This window comes from Silurus meridionalis, chromosome 5 (genome assembly GCF_014805685.1).
Source record: "Silurus meridionalis isolate SWU-2019-XX chromosome 5, ASM1480568v1, whole genome shotgun sequence".
NCBI classification, from domain to species: domain Eukaryota; kingdom Metazoa; phylum Chordata; class Actinopteri; order Siluriformes; family Siluridae; genus Silurus; species Silurus meridionalis.
The window spans coordinates 22,985,682-23,005,689 of record NC_060888.1 but is presented as its reverse complement, the minus strand read 5'-3'; the positions used below and the strand labels follow the sequence as shown (position 1 = coordinate 23,005,689).

Genomic DNA, 20,008 nt, shown 5'->3' with positions numbered 1-20,008 from the left:
AGTGTGTGTGTGTGTGTGTGTGTGTGTGTGTGTGTGTGTGTGTGCAGTTATAGTAAAATACAGTGTTTTGTTGTATACTGAGTTGTTCATTTTGTAATTACAGCAGGTTCCAAAGTGATGCATTACTTTTATAACATTTGATTACATTATCAAATGTGTATTTAAGAACAAAATAGACAAACATGCTTTTATTGATCAATAGATATTTTGTGAAAAATCCTGTATTTTATATTTGTATTATTTATTATATAATGCAATATGTAAAGTGAATCATAATAAAAATACAATACAAATGCAAGTGTAAATGGGAGGTCAGTGGTTAAGATGTTGGACTTCTGATCAGAAGGTCATAAGTTCATATATTAGAATCAACCATCTCCCACTCCTGGGCCCTTGAACAAGGCCCATAACCCTCAACTGCTCAGCTTTATAAATGAGTTGCAAAAGAGTATCTGCCAAATGACATAAATGTAATACAGGCAGCCTTGTATTTAGAAAAACACAAAGCCATCTGTCTGGAAGATTTTATACAGTTTTACCTCAGACTTAAAAAAAAACTGCACCATATCAACAATTATTTGATTTATTTAAACATATTGGGATACCTGACTTTTTTCAGGCATCTGTGGTTCTTTCCCAAACGTCCCCAAATGTTTTTTTTTTAACGTTGAAGTCATTTGTATAACACCATTATATAGTATGAATTTGTCTCTTCACTTTAACTAGGAGAGTCCAATCCTCTTCCAGCATAACAATGCATCCTGTGTACAAAACAAAGTTCATGAAAATTTGCTTTAGATGGGAGAGGAAGATCTTGAGTGGCCTGCTATAGAGCTCTGACCTCATCCCTTTGGATGAACTGAACCGCTGGCCTCCACAAATTTCTACAAGCACACTCCAAAATCTAGAGAAACATCTTCTCAGAAGAGTGGAGATTATTATAAAAGTAAAAGACTAAATGTGGGATGGGATTTTTAAAAAGCATCTAATGACCATGTGTCCAAAAACGTTTGTCTATGTAGAGTATAGCTTTTTAAATGAGTATGTGACGTCCAAATTTCATCAAATTTCACAGTAGTTTGTTTGTGTCCAGAGCACAAATCATTACACAATCCTTTTCATTTTGTTCCCAGTGTGATCATCACAACGGTCCTGTATCTCTCCGACACTCTCCGAAGCAACTTCCTTAATGAGAAATTTGACTTCAAGGTATGAGATAATTGCATTAGTGTGGGGTTGCGCCTGCCTTCGCACTTTATATGCAGCTCCTATGTATTTGTATATATTTTACTTTTTAAACGTTTCTTCTTTTTTGTCTTGCTCGTCAATGAAATGGCGCCTCTCAGCCTAGTCAGTCAGATCAAGAGAGATCACATGACCTTCTGTTCACACTCCGATCACGTGTGTGTGTGTGCAGTATAGTGAATGATCAGCAGCTCTCTAAATATACCTGTCCTTTTTCCTTCAGGTCTGGGAGTCCTATTTTTACCTCTCTATAATATTCGTCATCCAGCCGTGTCTCCAGCTTGAAACATTCCCTCCATCCAAACGGAAGAAAGTTTTGGAAAAGTGAGTCGTTTGCATCTGAAATACTAGATATGTACATATTTACATATTCAATAATTTCCAAACATGATTCAACTCTTACTGTTGCTAACATTTCTCTTTGTTTTAAAGGTATGGAGACATGCGAGTGATGATCGGATGTGAGATCTTCAGCATGTGGCAGAATCTTGGTGAGAAAAAAACAATTTACTGACTGAAAAAGAAGCATACAGCATAAAGAGCCAACATTGAACCAGATTTTGACTGTAGATTTTGTGGCATGTCCTCATACTTTCGGTTCCAAATTGCGTCAGTTTGTGGCAGCACTCATTGTACAGACATTACACTGATACACTGACATTACTGATTGCTAATCAGCTGAGAGAATAAGTAAAAAGCTAATGGATGATACACTGTGGAAGTTTAGTCTAGGCTTGTTCAGTGGTGTGTCCATGTCAGTCACGGTTTTCTAACTTGAATACAATGTGATTAAATGCAATTCCATTTACAAACATTAACCTTTTCAGTTAAAAACAAACATTTAACCTTTTTGGTCCCGATAAAGTTTTTTATACCAGTGGTTCTTATTTGACTATTATAGATATATATGATATAGATATCATTATAGTTATAGATTTTCATGCTAAACTTGTATACTGTTAATATCTTGGGCAATTATGTGCAATAATTTCAGTGCAGTAATAATAATTGTTACCTGTGACATATAAGCATCATTGAAGTGTGACATTTCTGCTAACTGCTGCTACACATTTCAATTCATGCTCTTATACATTTCTTTTAACTTAATATATAACTTAATATTTAAATAAATAAAATATATATATATATTTTAGATTATCGTACTTTATTCTTTAAATAAATTTTACTGTGAACAACTGCAACCCAACAATTTTCCAATAGGATCAATAAAGTATTCTGATTTTGACTCCTACTGGAATCCCCTCACCCCACCTCCCACCTGAAACACCCCGCAGTACCAAATCCTGTCAGAGATTATCCCCTCATGCAGAGCGAAGCATGTAGCACCTGCTCATGTTCCATGTATGTGCTTTTGTTCCGATTCATGTCCTGTCTCCACTCCGCTCATGTCTTGTCATTGGTTCAAGTCTTTTCATTCACGGCTGTTTTCACTTTTGTGACTAATATTTGTGTCTATTTATACCCCTTTGTTTCCATTTTGCCGCCTCCAAGTATTACGTGTACCAAGCATACCAATATTTCCTGGTTTTCTCATTCCCATTTTCAGTTTCTCAATCTCGTTTTGTCTCTGCACTATTTGTATGCCGATCTCCCGGCCCTTTACTTGTTCTTCGTTCTTGATTCTAGTTACCGATGTGGATTGTTTGGATATTTAAATGAAAGAAACTTTGTTCATTTAATACACAATTGCGTACGCTAGCACTCGTATTTCTTGTCAAATCTCTCACTGTCACAGCAGCTTTTAAAGAACGCATCAGCAGCTTTAAACAGGCTTTCCTGTAGTCTAAAACAACAACACGATAAATAAACAGTTTCAAGCATTATATTGTAAAGTTTAAATAAAAAAATAAGAAAAGACTAACCGTTTTTGAGGATTGGATCATTGTTGTTTTTTTGTTTCCTTTTGGGTTTTCTTTATATCGACAAAGTTTACACCGACTTGGGTGGTTTTAAAAGGATTGATACTTTGATTACATGAAACCCTGCTGTTTTCAGACTAAATGATCATACAATTAAAATGTAAAAATATAACACCCCTGTTTTCTACCACATACACAGAGAAACTCTAAAGGCTACTCGTAATGCTAAATCCTCGTAATGCTAAATCCATCTTTAACCTATACGTAAAAGGGTGGTGGCACCGGCTGAAGTGCTTCTGCCTCAATTCATCACGCCATGTCTGAAAGCACTTTAACACCCAAAATATCCACTACAGCACTTTATAATATGTCAAAATAGAGAATACAGAATTTACCATCATCTGCAGTGGTGTACAGTTACGCTGTACCCTTTATTGGTATTATTTTCTTGGCGTTTTGGGAATTCTACTAGATTTTCCATGGGCTTTGTTGCTTTTCAGTGAAAATATTGACTTCTTTGACCTTTAAGCTATTTTCCTAAATGCAGTCTGTGGAATATATGTATAAGAAATTTCCCCACTGTGGGACGAATAAAGGTATATCTTATCTTATCTTATATATACTGTATGCTGTAGTTACTGTAAACCATTCACAGAATACACGAGGCAACAAGAAGGTGATCATCAGTTGGCATCAGTTGGCACGATTAAATACTCATGACTCTATACTGTCCTTTGTGACCCTTGTGTGTGTGTGTGTGTGTGTGTGTGTGTGAATACTGTTTGCTGAAACATCCTCATCTCTGCAGTACATACAGACTAACACCAAGGCGTTATTCTTTGTTGTTACTCTAGGAGACTATAAAGTCAATCTGATCCCTTCCCTGATCGGTCCGTTCCTGGAGGTCACGCTGGTGCCGCAGCCTGACTTGAGAAACGTCCTCATCCCCGTCTTCCACGACATGATGGACAACGAGGAACGCCGCAGTGGCAACTTCAAACAGGTTACTTCAAACACACCTTACACGTGACACGCTCCAGCCTCATAAAAGAGCCCCAACAATGAAGAGATCGTCATACGAGATCAAATAAATTATTATGAAAGCAGGTTTTTACCAGACATCACTTCAAACTAATCAAAATGGCACTTGTGCTTACTGTGTATTAGAAATGAATGCAAGAATGTGCTTAGGGTATGGCCAATAAATCCAAGCCTAAGTTGTTTCAGGAAGCTTTGTCTGAAATGATATTTCTGAATTTTCTCTTTTATATCCAGTTGCTTCTGTTTTGAATTTGTAGTTGGTGACATTGGTTTGAATGGTAACCTACTGTATAGAGAGATTTCCTAATAACCACAGTCTAAGCACTTTTTTTCTGTTGAGTTTAATTATGCGTTACTACAATCTGAGTAGATGAGGTGGTATCAAAAACTAGTTTTCTAACACGCCAAAAGCTGCACTCACAGTCACAGAGTGCACCGACCTTTATATATCAGTGTGCCAAAAGACATCGAACGAAGATCACGTGAAATTCTGCGTGAAACTCAGCAAATCTGCCACAGACACGTTTGACATGATTCGGCATGTTTATGGCGATGCTGCAACTATTCGTTCGAGGTGTTTTGACCGACATGCGCACTTCAAGAGCGGCAGGACATCACTGGAAGACGTGAAGAGATCAGGAAGACGAGCTGCTTGTGCATGATGATCGTCTGAGAACAATCCACAACATGGCTGCCATTGTCGGTGTGTCGTATGGAACGGTCTCGGAGAAACTCAAGTAGGATTTGAACATGCGCCGTGTTGCTGCCATGTTCGTCCCCAGGCTGCGGACACGATAGCAGAAATCTCCATAAGCACAAATCTCCATAAGCACACTCCAAAATCTAGTGGAACATCTTCCAAGAAGAGTTAAGGTTCTTAAATAAAAGATTATTCTCTTGCATGTAATAATGTTTGCAACCTTCATATGTGTCTGCAGGTTGAGGCAAAGCTGATCGACAAACTGGAGAGTCTGATGTCAGAGGGTAAAGGAGATGAGACCTACAAGGAGCTCTTCAACAACATGTGAGAATCTGATTACTGCTGAAACATCCTTGTATACAGTCGTGTAGAAATAAAATGCATCAATACTGTTTTTTTCTGTTAACGCTTCTTGGAGCAGAATACCGCTGTTCGGTCCGTATCCAAGGTAAGATACACAACATCCACTTCTATAATGTCTCATGAACTCTCAAACTCAGATAACAATAATAATATATGATGATATATGATAGAATGTAAATCATGACCTGCTACTCAAAGATGCTTGAAATCTGCTTTGCTTTATTTATTTCTTTATTTTTCCGGCATAGCCTGCTGAAAAAGATCGAGAGAGAAACATGGAGAGAGAGCGGAGTGTCTCATATAGCTACAGTTACACGGCTTATGGAGAGATTACTCGATTACAGGCAATAATACATTGCTCACCTGCACACTGACACATACTGTACACAACTACACACATATACACACACAGCTCATACACCTTAGAAATATTCTAATATGTCACAGACTGTCAGAAAACTCGGTTAATGGAGCTGTTCTAGGAAATAAATCTTCATTTCTTTTTCACACACACATACATACATATATATATATATATATATATATATCCTTTTTGTGTTTCAGGGACTGTATGAAGATCGGAGAGGTTGATGGGAAGAAGATCGGCTGTACAGTCAACTTGCTGGTAAAAATGACTGTGTTCCTGTTTTGTTTATCTGAGAACAACATTCGGTTTTAGAACACGCTCCTGAAAATTATTTTTAGAAGCACACCAAATTCTGCTAAGTGCTGAAACCAACATAATTCTGCCAACGTTACACAAAATGTGTTATCAAAATTGAAAGCTATGTTACGATCACACCATAGGGGCAATAGTATTGGGACACCTGCATTTTTCCACACATATGTAGTTCTTCCACAAACTGTTAACACAAAGTTTGATGCTCAGCTATATAAAGTGGATGCAGTAGGATAAAGTTTGGAGTTAGGAGCCCCAAACCTGTTCTAGCATGACGATGCCTCTGTGCACAAAGCCAGAAGATATACTTTACATGGTTTGGAGTAAAATATCTTGAGTAGCCTGCTATAGAGCTCTGACCTCAAACCTATTGAACACCTTTAGGATGATTTTTTCATGCTAACTGCACCTTTGGTCTCCACACCCTACATCACTTTACTAACACCCTTGTAGCTGAATGAAAACAATGGAGGTTATTATGACAGCAAATGGAGACTAGATATGGAAAGGAATGTAAAAAAATTACATACAAACCTTATGATCAGATGTCCACAAACTTTTGTCCATGAAGTGTATTTTGTCATATATAAAGCACTGGTTTTTTTTTTTGCTTTATTAGAATTTCTACAAGACGGAGCTGAATAAAGAGGAGATGTACATCCGCTACATCCACAAGCTGTACGAGCTTCACCTCAAAGCCCAGAACTACACAGGTATCTTATTAAAGTCTCTGCCCTTGTAATGGCTCAGAAAAAAGAACACACACACACACACACACGCACGCACGCACGCATGCACGCACACGCACACACACACACACAGAAAACCTGTGTGCATTTTTGTGGCTTAAACCTAAATGGTGAACATTTATTCAACCTTTTATTATATTTGTACAAGCAAATGTGTATTAATGCATAAAGTAAACACACAGAACTCCTGGTTTCACAACCCCAACTGACTGTATAAGACATAAGTATTGACTGTATAAGTATAGAAAGGACATTACTTATAATCACACACTCAAGTGTTCATGATATTTTTCACTCTCCGGTGTTTGTATTGTCTTAATGATTTATAATCACACACTCAGTGTCATAAGGATCTGTTTCCCTTTTGAGTCTGGTTCCTCTCAGGGTTTCTTCCTCATACTATCTATTGGAGTTTTTCCTTGCCACAGTCTCCCCAGGCTCGCTCGTCAAAGGTTAATAAACATACATTTAAATATAAGTGAATATTGGTCTATAATTCTTACATTCTGTAAAGCTGCTATGAGACAATGTCCTTTGTGAAAAGTGCCATAAAAATAAAATTGAATTAAATGAACAACATCCTTAATGTTTATTCACGTCGCCAGTCAGTGGTTTAATGTAATGGGTGATTGGTATATTATACTCTGTTACATTAGATTGTAGAATAGCATCTTGTTCTGGATAGCGTTTCAATTCACTTCATTTGTATTTTTATACCGCTTTTAACAATGACGTTGTATTAAAGCAGCTTTACACAGATAATGTGGTAATAAAGAATGAATAAAAGTGTTCTTTATAAGTGTACGTTTGTCCCTGATGAGCGAGCCGGTGGCGACTGCGGCAAAAAAACTCCCTGAGATGGCATAAGGAAGAAACCCTGAGAGGAACCAGACTCAAAAGGGAACCCATCCTTATCTGGGTGGCACCGAATATCCATTTATTTACAGCTAAACGATATTGAGGTGTGCAGTGATGGTGATCGAATTCAAACTGTAGTCCTGAATCAGTGATTTGAGTGATTTAAGTGTGAATCTTTTTCACACGTGTGTATTTTCCTTGTAGTCCATTGAAGTGTTTTTGGATGGAATTTGATTTGATTGTAGTTTTTTTTTTGTGTGTGTGTGTGTGTGTGTGTGTGTGTGTGTGTGTGTGTGTGTGTGTGTGTGTCAGAGGCGGCCTACACTCTGCTGCTGTATGATGAGCTGCTGGAATGGACAGAGAGGCCCCTGAGGGAGTTCCTCACCTACCCCATGCAGAGCGAGTGGCAGAGAAAAGAGTGTTTGCATCTCACCATCATCCATAACTTCGACAGGGGGAAGGTCAGCCCTCTCTCTTTTCTCTGTCTCTGTCTTTCTTGATGTCTTATTCTCCTTTTCACTTTGTCATACACACACACACACACACACACACACACAAACAGTCGCACACATTTTTACCAAGTTGCTTTCAAAAGCAACTTTTTTAGTCAAAAGATTTAAATGCTTTACTAACAGACTTTATTTATTCAATAGTAATTCAGATTTATATTCCCATTTTTTAAATGTTTTCAATTTCTTTTTTTTTTTTTTTATTTGGTCACCAATCAGCTTTCTTCTAACATTCCACACCTTTCAGCGAGTCAGTTTTTTTTTACATAGTACAAGCATGAAATGGAATAAAAAATGTAAAAGATTAAAGTAAAAGTGAGGAATTAAAAACAAATTACAAAACAAAAATGTTTTAAATTGCACCTTTTTCTCCCTTCAGCCTCACTTTCTATTCAACATTTAATTCTCTTGTGTGACATATAGACCTAATTTGTAGTCCGGCTTCGTCAGTCACTGCTGTGGAAGTCATTTTGAACATATTTACAGTAAAAAATTCATTTATATATAATTATTATTAGATGCACTATACTTTTATTATTTACAAATAACCAATAATTTGTGATCAATATTTGATATGTAGATAGATTTCTTCTCGCTAAACTGTTTCTTGAGCGTGGTCTCTCAGCACCACTGCTGCTACGTGAATATCGCAACACTAGGAAGACATAGAATCACATAGAATAGAGATTTACATGGCAGAGGTAGAGCTGCATCCTCCTGAAGACAGAACAGGAAAAGAACGTCCGGTTTTATTCCTTTATTTTTTATTTTTTTTGCACTACAAAAGCCTGTTAGTGAAAGGGCCATGTGTTAGAAGTCAGAAGGCACTTCAGTAAATTTATAATCTGCTGTCTGTCTGAACCAAATAATAAACGTATCTGTACCCTATTGAATTGCACAGCATCATATTTCTTCCATTGCATATTTTTGCATTGAATCACATTTTTATTGAATCGTATCACATTGATAGCTGCTTCATATATATCTTTAATATATCATATCATTGGTTATGCATCAAGATGCGAATCGCATTAGCCTTAGTTATAATAATGCACATCTCTAGTGTGTATGTGTCTTTGTCTATGGTGCCCTGGGTATATTTCTGTCTCATACCCAGTGTTTCTGGAATAGACACCAGATTCACAACAATGAATGAATAAACGAATAAATGAAAGTTTAACGCCATTATAGATTTTGAAACAATCATGTTATTAAAATGCAATTTTGCTATTATAACTAAACTTGAGTGTTGTGTAATAAGCTGTTATGACTTTGCAGTGCTGGGAGAACTGCATCATCCTTTGCCGAGAGCTGGCCAATCAGTACGAGGCTTACTACGACTACAGGAACCTGAGCAAAATGAGAGTGAGTGAATGATTTCCGTATTCCTAAATTTCAGATTTTTCCTCATGGCACATTTTTAGGCTTCTATTTCTAACTGTGCAGTTCAGCTGCGATTGAAAATTGGAAAATACATTCATTATTCCTTTCTCCTTCTTCCAATTTGCATTATGAATTATTTTCAAAGGCATTTCTGAACACTAATAATAATAATAATAATAATAATAATTATAATAATAATAATAATAATTAGTATACAGTACTGTAATACAAATCGAATTATTCAGGATTAATGGGCGCTTGAATGAGCCATGGAGGATTTATTCATTTCTTTATAACAGGTATATAATAATGTTTGATGGACATTAATGAAAATCCTAATTAGTCATTTTTTAAAGTTATTTATTTGTGTCTCTTTTGTTGTCTGTTGTCTAGCTGATGGAGGCGTCTCTGTATGATAAGATAATGAATCAACAGAGGCTTGAACCGGAGTTCTTTAGAATTGGGTTCTACGGGAAGAAGTTCCCATTTTTCCTACGGGTAAATATTAGTATTCGATGTAAATCGATAAGGAAAAGCGTTCACATGTTTTCTGGTTAACCCGTGTGTATCCCTGCATGTGTGCAACATGGTGTAATGACAGTATCGTGCTGATGCAGCTTTTGTTGAAGCCACTAGGTGGCAGATTTTACCAAGCAATGATTGTGACGCCCTAACTTCTTCCGCTGATGTGTTGCATACACAAAAGTCTTAGTGACTCAAGTCTCTCATTTTCACTTGTGTGTGTTTCGTGAAGAACAAGGAGTTTGTGTGTCGGGGGAACGATTACGAGCGACTGGAGGCGTTTCAGCAGAGAATGCTGAGCGAGTTTCCTCACGCCATCGCTATGCAGCACGCCAACCAGCCTGACCAGACCATACTGCAGGCCGAGGCACAGTGTATCCTTTACAAACTCGCACTCCTGCATTCACCGCCATACTTTATTATTATTATTTATATAAACCATCCTGATGGTTTATAGACCAGGAGACCAGACCAGGAGCTTCAGGTATTGTTCACATCAAATAGCAGAATGTTGGGAATGGCGATCTTAGTAGCTGTGGCATGGTTGTGGTTCGGGAAATCTCTGATTCGTAGAGAATGTGACAGAAATCTTACCAAATCTTACCAGACTTTTAACATTGCCCCTAAGCAGTTTTACTAAGATAAAGACATTATGTACAGGGCCGTGTGCAGACATTTTGAGGGGCAGTGGCCCAAACCAAAAAAGAAGCACTAAGGGGCGGGTGCTTGTTAAAACAAATTATCCAATTGTTACAATTATGCAAGTAAAAGATACAACAGCACACTCTGTAATCTTTTCAGACTTTTTTGTGATAAAACATCAAAATTACACATTGCTGATAATAACAGAAACTATTTACCTGCTCCTTTTATAGCAAAACCTTTTGATCTTTTATGATCCGTAATCCCTGATTATATTAAATTTAAGAACGTGGTTATTTTGTACAAATTGTTAGCACTTTTAAAAGACAGAAACCAAACAAACGGTGAGAGGAGCCCCTCAGCCAAAGAGGGCAGAGGGGCAGTGGCTCTAACCACTGGGCTGCCCCCCCTGTGCATGGCCCTGGTTATGAAGTTGGAATGTACACCGAATGACGTGAAGTAAATAACACTGATCATTTCTTCATCATGGTGCCTGTTGATGGGTGGGATTTATTAGGCAACAAGTGAACATTTTGTCCTCGAAGTTGACGTGTTAGAAGGGGAAAGAATGGACGAGCGTAAGGATTTGAGGAGTTTGATGAGGGCCAAATTGTGATGTCTAGACGGCTGGGTCAGAGCAGCTCCAAAACTGCAGCTCTAGTGGCATTTTCCCGGTCTGCAGTGGTCAGTATTTATCAAAAGTGATCCAAGGAAATAACAGTGGTGAACTGAGAACAGGGACATGGGTGCACGAGGCTGATTGATGCACATAGGGAGCGAAGACTGGTCTGTGTGGTCCGATCCAACAGACGAGCTCCTGTAGCTCACAATGCTGAAGAAGTTAATAGTGTTACTCGCTGTCTGTTATAACCTCAGATTGCTGTTCTTAGATGTCAGAGCTGGACTTTGATGTGGGTCTGATCTTGGCCTGCTTGATATTATTGATGAAGTGTGAGTGTGTGTGTGTTTGTGTGTGTATATGTAAATTTCCTTAAGTGACTCGGTTTAGACCTGCAAATCTACGCAGTCACTCCTGTTCCAGAGAACCAGGACGTGCTGCAGAGAGACGGCGTGCCCAGTAACATCAAGAGCTTCTACAAAGTCAACCATATCTGGAGGTTCCGCTACGACAGACCCTTCCATAAGGGCACTAAAGATAAAGAGAATGAGTTCAAGGTGAGCCACATACACACACACACACACACACACACACACACATATATTTATACACACACACACACACACACATACACACACACACACTCTCACACACAAGCATGAAGGCACACAAACAAATGTGCATGTTTACACTTTGTCTTACACAAACACGCATGCACACACAAAAACACACACACTCTCTATCTTTGATACACACACAAACACAGACACACAAATATGGACACACTTGAATATGCAAATACATGCACAAAGTGTCGTAAAAATAAAGACCTGATCTATTTTCCTGTTCCTGCATGCATCAAGTGATATCTGAGAATGCGTGTGTGTGTGTGTGTGTGTGTGTGTGTATGCAGAGTCTATGGGTGGAGAGGACCACACTAAGTCTGGCACAGAGTCTCCCAGGCATATCTCGCTGGTTCGAGGTGGAGAAACGGGAGCTGGTAAGATCCCAAATTCTTCTGACCTTTTCACAGACATTTTATATCATCATGAAGGTAATTAAAGGTTATTAAAGGTTGCCAGAAAAAAAGAATATAAGAACAGCATTTTCAACATCATTTGTATTTATTGTATCTGTAACATACAAACAAGTTTCAATAAATGAACACAAAGACCACTGAAAATCCATTTGTTGAATTTCTTCAATACCTTTAACAACTATGTGAGAAACGCTTTCAAATTAATGTCTGATAAAAAGAAAAACTGCAGGGTCTTACCCAAATAAATGATACAGTTTGCTGGTGGATATGTGCGTTTTGAACATCTCATTCCACATTTATTCTCCATTTCATTTGTTATCATAATCTCCACTCTTCTGGGAAGACGTTCCATTAGATTTTGGATTGTGCTTGTGGAGATTTGTGATTCATCCACAATGGTGTTAGTAAAGTCAGGTACCGATGTAGATTAGGTGTGAAGGTCTGGGATGCAGTCGGCATTCACATTCATCCCAAATGTGTTCAGAGTTGAGGTCAGAGCTCTGTAGCAGGAGATCTTCCACCCCAATCCATGTAAAGCATATTTTCATGTAGCCGGTTTTGTGCACAGGGGCATTGTCGTGCTGGAACAGGTTTGGGTCTCCTAGTTCAAGTCAAGGAAAGATTTAAGGCTATCATATTTAAACATATTTTATACAATTGTGTGCCTCCAAATTTGTGGAAACAGTCAGCTGTCAGCTGTCCCAATACTTCTGTCCTTACAGTATATTCACTCCCTCAAAACTTACTTTCTGGGCCAGTACTTTCTAGAATCTTATTTGGCTGTATATACAGCTTATATACTGTATGTCTTAGTCTTGTTTTTGCACTGCATTGTGTGTTTTTGCACTGCATTGTGTTTCGGTTTTAGTCTTTATAGTCCTCTTTGCACAGTACTGCCTGTCTGTCTGTCTGCACTGTCTGTCTGTCTGTCTGTACTGTCTGTCTGCACTGTTTGTCTGTCTGTCTGTACTGTTTGTCTGTCTGTCTGTCTGTCTGTCTGTCTCTGTCTGTCTGTCCTGTTTGTCTGTCTTTCTGTCTGTACTGCCTGTCTGTCTGTACTGTCTGTCTGTCTGTACTGTCTGTCTGTACTGTTTGTCTGTCTGTCTGTACTGTTTGTTTGTCTGTCTGACTGTCTGTTGTAGTGTTGTCTGTCTGTCTTTCTGTCTGTACAGTTTGTCTCTGTCTGTCTGGTCCGTCTGTCTGCACTGTTTGTCTGTCTGTACTGTCTGTCTGTACTGTCTGTATGTACTGTTTGTCTGTCTGTCTGTACTGTTTGTCTGTCTGTCTGTCTTTCTGCCTGTACTATTTGTCTGTCTGTCTGTCTGTCTGTCTGTCTGTCTGTCTGTACTGTTTGTCTGTACTGTTTTTTGTCTGCACTGTTTGCACTAGGTTGCACTCGATGCACTTTATGTAGCTTATGTATGTTGTGTGTTGTAGCTCTATGTTGTTTAGTGTAGCACCAGGGTTCTGGAGGAACGTTGTCTCGTTTTTACTGTGTACTGTGTACCACTGTGTATAGTAGAAATGACAATAAAAGCCTCTTGACTTGACTTGACTTGAGGTTGTCTGGATTTTGATATCTTTGCTCATCCTTCTTGAAAATAAAAGGAACAATTGAACAATTCCTAAATATTTTCTAACTCGGGGTAAGATGATTCCTAGACATAAAGAAGTAAATCCTAGAGTGTAACATGTAAAATTAAACACATCTGCACACTGAATAGTGCATTATGTTTAATGAGACAGTTTCTCAAAGCGTATATACACTATATCGAAGGAATAATGCAACACCTGACCTTTTCAGTCTTATGTGATTCATCTCCAAACTGCTACACACAAATGTATAGGAGGTCTTGGTAGCATCTTCATTAGGAGACCTAAACCTGTTAAATGACAATACCCTTGTGTACAAAACCAGCTCCATAAAGATGTGTTTTAAATGGGTTGGAGTGGAAGATCTTGAATGACCTGCTATAGAGCTCTGACTTCAACCCTATTGAACCTTTGGGATAAATGTGAACACTGACGGCACCCCAGGCCTCCTCACCTCACCTACATCAGTACCTGACTTTAATAACACCCTTGTGGCTGAATGAGCACAAATCTCCACAATCCACTCCAAAATCTAGTAGAACATCTTCCAGAAAGAATTGAGTTTTATAACAGCAAATAGGGAATTGGATGTTTTTTGTTTTTTTTTAAAGCGCATACAAATTTTAGGTGTCCACAAACTTTTATCCATACAGTGTATTTACTACTGTTACTCATCAGACCTAATGTAGGGACTTCCATTATATAATACGTTACAAGTACACAAGATTTGTACTGTTCGCAAACATGTCATTGCTTGTCAGTGGTAATTGATGCTCTACAAATAGATAGAAGATAGAAGACGATAGAAACAAAATCAGGCTTAAGGCTCTAATATTTCATTAGTTATTACTGGAATTTGGCGGTCAAAGCACAAGTCCAATCCCACGCTTGGTCCATCATTAGTACAGTCAGCTTAAATTCTCCTGCATGGATGGATGTCCGAGGCAGCTGTATGAGCGGTGTGTTCTCTGCAGGTGGAAATGAGTCCTCTGGAGAACGCCAGCGAGGTGATTGAGAATAAAACCCTGCAGCTGCGCACGCTGATCGCACAGTGCCAGACTCGCCAGATGCAGAACATCAACCCGCTTACCATGTGCCTGAACGGGGTGATCGACGCCGCCGTGAATGGAGGACTCGCTCGCTACCAGGAGGTACCACCACCTCTCTATCTTCTCCTCTCTCACAACACTTCCTGCATTGCTTTCTTTATCTTTTCTTTATTTATCCAGCGAGTCCCTGCTGAGACCCAGAAATCTTTTCTGCACTGGAATCCCGGCTAAGACTTTTAATTAGCAACAGACTGAACAACTAACCACAATTAACACAGGCAGCAAAAACACAAGTAACGGAAGCAGCATGAGGATACTAATCAGAGCAAGTAAAACTTTTGATGAATAACAATGGAGAAATTCTGTAAGATTTTTTTTACAGAATAACTCCAGACAGAAATCATGGGATTTGAAAGGCATGTGTTGAGTCACTCACAATAGTGTGGTTGAGCTACAGATCTTCTGGGAGGGTGACTTTAATATTAACTTGCTTTTATTTTTTAGAGAGAGGGTTAGCGTAAAACAGGCTTCAGAGAGATAAATAGATTAATAGACTGCTTGATTACACCAATAATTCAAAGTTAATAGAAAAATTTACTTTGTTTAATAGATCAATGGGTTTTACAGAATAGATTCTTACTGATGTTTTTACTGCTTTCTGATGTGTTCAAACCCCAAAGGACATCGCCGGGCCTTTGTTTAAGGCACTTAACCTTTTTCGCTCAAGGGAAACCGTATTAAGGCTGAACTTGCGCATATACTTTAACTTCCTAATGAGCTAGGGTAAACAAAGAAAGAGAAAATATCAGCATCTTTTTTCTCTTGCTTATTCATTCATCATCAGTTCATCAGTATCATTTCCTTGTTTATTATAAACAAATGCAATTCTGTTTTGAAAAAAAAAACATTTCTTTTTACTATCCCGTACACCCTATTTATATATTTATATATATATATGAAAATCTAAGACCAAAATCTTTTGAATAATATATATATATATATATATATATATATATATATATATATATATATATATATATATATATACATACACTGTAAGAGTTAAATTTAATCGTTGATAAAATAATAAGTAAGTACAGTTATTAATAATAAGCTGAGCCTCTCATATGGCGATAAGATATTTATATATACCCATTTGCACTTCAGCAGATTTGACAGAAAGGCTAAGAGAAGATTGCATTTGCTGCATGGGGGTGAAACCTGTGAAAGCCTGCCGTGGATACTTAATGACTGTACTTTACCCTCTCACGCTATAGAGTATTAGACAGTTGCCAGGCAACAGCATGTTAGCCAATCATGCACTTGCCTGTAGCAATTAAAAGGGAAGTGCTGTCGGAAAGGACTCCCAGCATGCACCACGGAGGGTTTAGATATGCAGTATACACTGAGAGCGGATGCTGGTGTGGCATCAGTGGCATTCTGAAAGTCAGGCACATGCATTCGCATTGTTACGCATTAATTTATTATTACATTACTAAACCCAATAATGGTACAGTCAATGCTAGTGCTAAGAGATCAGTTCATATCACATTTATTATCATTATCACTATTATTACAGTTGGGATTTGATAGTGAAATTGCCCACATTATATCAGATTAGATTACATTTAGATTTAACTGACATAGTGCAGAGTATAAGTACAGAAACAATAAAATGCATATATATATATATTTGGGTATTTTATATATATTCTGTGTAAAAAAATCACGGTTGAGTGATCTTCTGTACAGTTAGGGGGAAGAAATGCAAAACATAAAATTGCTTGTAGTTTTTTATTTAAACAGTTTTTTAGATTATTAACATTTGAACAGTTTACATTTTTTAAGCAATTTTAAATGAAATGCCTGCTTGGTTAAATAATATATAAAGTAATATTTTATCATTTTATCATATTTTATCTAATTAAATAGAATAAACCAAATTTTTGCCATACACTTCAAATTGAGTAGTCAAATAAATTAGCACAAATTTAATTTGTTAAATAAAATTAAATAAATGGAAAAAAATTATATTTGGGTAATACAGATTTGTGTGTGTGTGTGTATGTGTGTGTGTGTGTGTGTGTGTGTGTGTGTGTGTGTGTGTTTTACATTTTACATCATGGATTTTACTAATACTGATAGCTGATAGCTATATTTTTTACAACTGATACTGAATTAAAAATATACATAACATAACACTACATGTAAAATAGTACTGAACTTTATTACAAAAAATAATGAATAAAAATGTATGTAGTTTCATTGCTCAGGCCTTCGCGAACACAAAGATAGCCATTTTAAGCATGACTGTTTGGATTAATGTATAATGGTACCGCTTTAAAGTACGATTTGAATTGCAACGTTAACTGGACAAAATAAATGCTTTAGAAGTATTGTTTATTGTTTGTTAATTTCAACATTTACTAATGCATTTTTAATTTGTTATTTTTTTTTTTATTTGTTAACTTTAGTTAATGCACTATGAACTAACATGAATAAGGTACAGTGTGCAGTGTTACGTGTCAAAACAAACAGCAGGTGGCGTCAGTGATTTGCTAGAGGCCATTCTCGTACTGTATAATGACAGCGGACCTTCTCAGCCGCTCCAGTGCAGACGCAACCCGGAAAAACTATTGGTAATGATTTTGCAGATAGCCAAAAGTTCCAGCAATCTACTATCGATGCCAGTTAATTAGCAAAATTAATAAAGCGATTGACCACTATTTATATCTATCTATCTATCGATCGATCGATCGATCGATCGATCGATCGATCGATCGATCGATCGATAGATAGATAGATAGATAGATAGATAGATAGATAGATGATAGATAGATAGATTCCACGAATTGAGGCAGTTATTAAAGCAAAATGAGCATCTAACAAGTATTGAGTACATATACAGTAAATGAACATAGTTTTCAGAAGGCCAACAATTCACTAAAAAAACGTTGTTGTTTTTTTTGTTTTATGAACTATTCTAATTTTTTGAGATCGTGAAATAGTGGGTTTTTTGTTAAATGTGAGCCAAAATTATCACAAAGATCTAAAGACTTAAACTACTTCAGTCTGTGTGCACTGAATTTAATTAATACACGAGATTCACAATTTGAGTTGAATTACTGAAATAAATGAACTTTTCTATGACATTCTAATTCATTGAGATGCACATGTATATATACACACACACACACTTACACGTTGACCGTTTTTTTGTTGTTTTGTTCTTCAGTCTGCATTTTCTATCCCTGAACTTTTTAGTCATAAAGGCAGGTACTTAACATATTGAAAGGCAATGCTGAGGATTGTTTATTAAAATGCTCTGTCTCTAACCTCAGAGGCAGGAACTACAAAGAAGTGACTTGCATATTGCATATAACTGAATGTATGTAACTTTTCCCATGCAAATACTGATGTCACCTTTAAAGTCAGCGACCATATTGACCATATTCACTCTGTACTCCCTGTTCTTTTCAACAAAATGTATTTTACATATTTTAGTTTTTTTGTCTTTCCCAGGCCTTTTTTGCAAAAGACTACATTTCCAATCACCCGGAGGATGGCGATAAGATCACCCGTCTCCGAGAGCTCATGTTTGAGCAGGTAATGTTACCTACACGAAAGTGATTCCATGCATTTAAATAAAAAAAATGGTGGCTAGTCATGCATTTGCTTTCATCATTGATTTAAAAAATAATACAAATGGTCTACTTACCGCAGGCACATATTCTGGAGTACGGCTTGGCTGTACATGAGAAATTCGTTCCACAGGACATGCGTCCGCTGCACAAAAAACTCATCGACCAGTTCCATGTGATGCGATCCAGCCTGGGGATACAGGTCTGTCTGGACAGATACAATACATACACTAGAACTGTATATGTATTCAAGAATGATTGTGTGTTTCAATGCGGGTGGTAGCCTAGTGGTTTATGCATTGGATTTAGGATTCTAAGGACATGAGTTCAAATCTCAGCCCTGCCAAGCTGCCCTCTTGGGCCCCTGAGCAAGGCCCTTAACCCCCATAGCTGCTCAGTTGTATTATCAAGATAAATCGGGCATCTGCCAAATGTCATAAATGTAAATGCAAATGTTCCTCTCTCCAGCCACAGGAGTTTCCTGCATACGTGCGTGTCAGTCCTCTGCATTTCGCCAACGGCAGTCCCCGGACCTGCAGGACTCCTGTCCCTAATGCCATCAGTCCAGACGGAGGACGTATAGTGGCACGGCGCAGGTGTGTGCTCATTACAGAGAAACTCCTCTTATTCATTAGCATTATACATTACCCTTATAGCTCAAGGTACAAAACTTAAAACTCATATTTAGCAGCAGTGTCTAGGCTGTTTAACTTTCCAGATAAGTAAATAATAAATGGTTCCAGACGTTCCTAATGGTGCCTGTACGGTGCATATAAGAGATGAAGGGAATGGGACAGGGACTGCAATCAGATTATTGTTTTATATTTACAAGGGCAACTCATTTATAATTACATTATTCATTACCCTCAAGGACAGACACTAATTTATGAAATCCAACCGGGTGCTCAAACAGCCTTACAGACATACTGTCATACTACAGTTTCATCACACGCATCCCAGAGGCTTTTCCTTTTTCTTGGCTTTGACAATATATAATGAAATCATTTTTTTTTTTTCACGGCCACTAAAATATTATTCCGTCAACAGCAATTAAAATGCAGCTTAATTAAGACTAACAACACTCACGCCTTACTTTTGTTCGTTTTTAAATCTAGAACAGTGCAGTGGTATTATACAGGTTAAAATCTTTTCCTAGTTCCTGTGAATCCTAATGAATCCTGTTTAAGCAAAACAGGAAGCTATATGCTTCTTATTCAATAAAAATTAGACTTTATAAGGCTGTTATGCCTTTTTTACAGTATAATCATAGAGTACAGTAAAAAGATGGTGCCACACGGATTTGAAATCACAGTACTATATTTCATTGGCAATATCAAAGCCGAAATTACAAACAAAAAGATTTAAAATTTTATGTTGATTAAATATGATTCTTTGTCATATACTTTCGGCCTGTGATAAAACAGGACACTTGTAAGGAGTCATTTTTCTGCCGATAAGTGCGCCTCCTGTTCCTGGTTGCATCTTAATGGGCACAA

The 20,008-nt window shown here is 37.5% G+C and overlaps 1 protein-coding gene across 3 annotated transcripts in view; it reads left to right on the top strand.

The window, feature by feature from the left end:
* dock4 (dedicator of cytokinesis 4) overlaps window positions 1-20,008 on the top strand; it is an 89,490-nt gene that overhangs the window by 61,384 nt on the left and 8,098 nt on the right. For all 3 annotated transcript variants that reach the window (XM_046849435.1, XM_046849434.1, XM_046849436.1), the window contains 19 exons: window positions 1,134-1,209; window positions 1,469-1,569; window positions 1,678-1,736; window positions 3,980-4,128; window positions 5,105-5,190; window positions 5,288-5,314; window positions 5,478-5,573; window positions 5,794-5,854; window positions 6,528-6,621; window positions 7,828-7,976; window positions 9,303-9,389; window positions 9,801-9,905; window positions 10,162-10,303; window positions 11,581-11,747; window positions 12,104-12,190; window positions 14,797-14,973; window positions 18,394-18,477; window positions 18,595-18,714; window positions 18,981-19,108. In XM_046849435.1, the coding sequence (XP_046705391.1) occupies window positions 1,134-1,209; window positions 1,469-1,569; window positions 1,678-1,736; window positions 3,980-4,128; window positions 5,105-5,190; window positions 5,288-5,314; window positions 5,478-5,573; window positions 5,794-5,854; window positions 6,528-6,621; window positions 7,828-7,976; window positions 9,303-9,389; window positions 9,801-9,905; window positions 10,162-10,303; window positions 11,581-11,747; window positions 12,104-12,190; window positions 14,797-14,973; window positions 18,394-18,477; window positions 18,595-18,714; window positions 18,981-19,108 (1,995 nt within the window). The remainder of the gene's footprint in view (window positions 1-1,133; window positions 1,210-1,468; window positions 1,570-1,677; window positions 1,737-3,979; window positions 4,129-5,104; window positions 5,191-5,287; window positions 5,315-5,477; window positions 5,574-5,793; window positions 5,855-6,527; window positions 6,622-7,827; window positions 7,977-9,302; window positions 9,390-9,800; window positions 9,906-10,161; window positions 10,304-11,580; window positions 11,748-12,103; window positions 12,191-14,796; window positions 14,974-18,393; window positions 18,478-18,594; window positions 18,715-18,980; window positions 19,109-20,008) is intronic.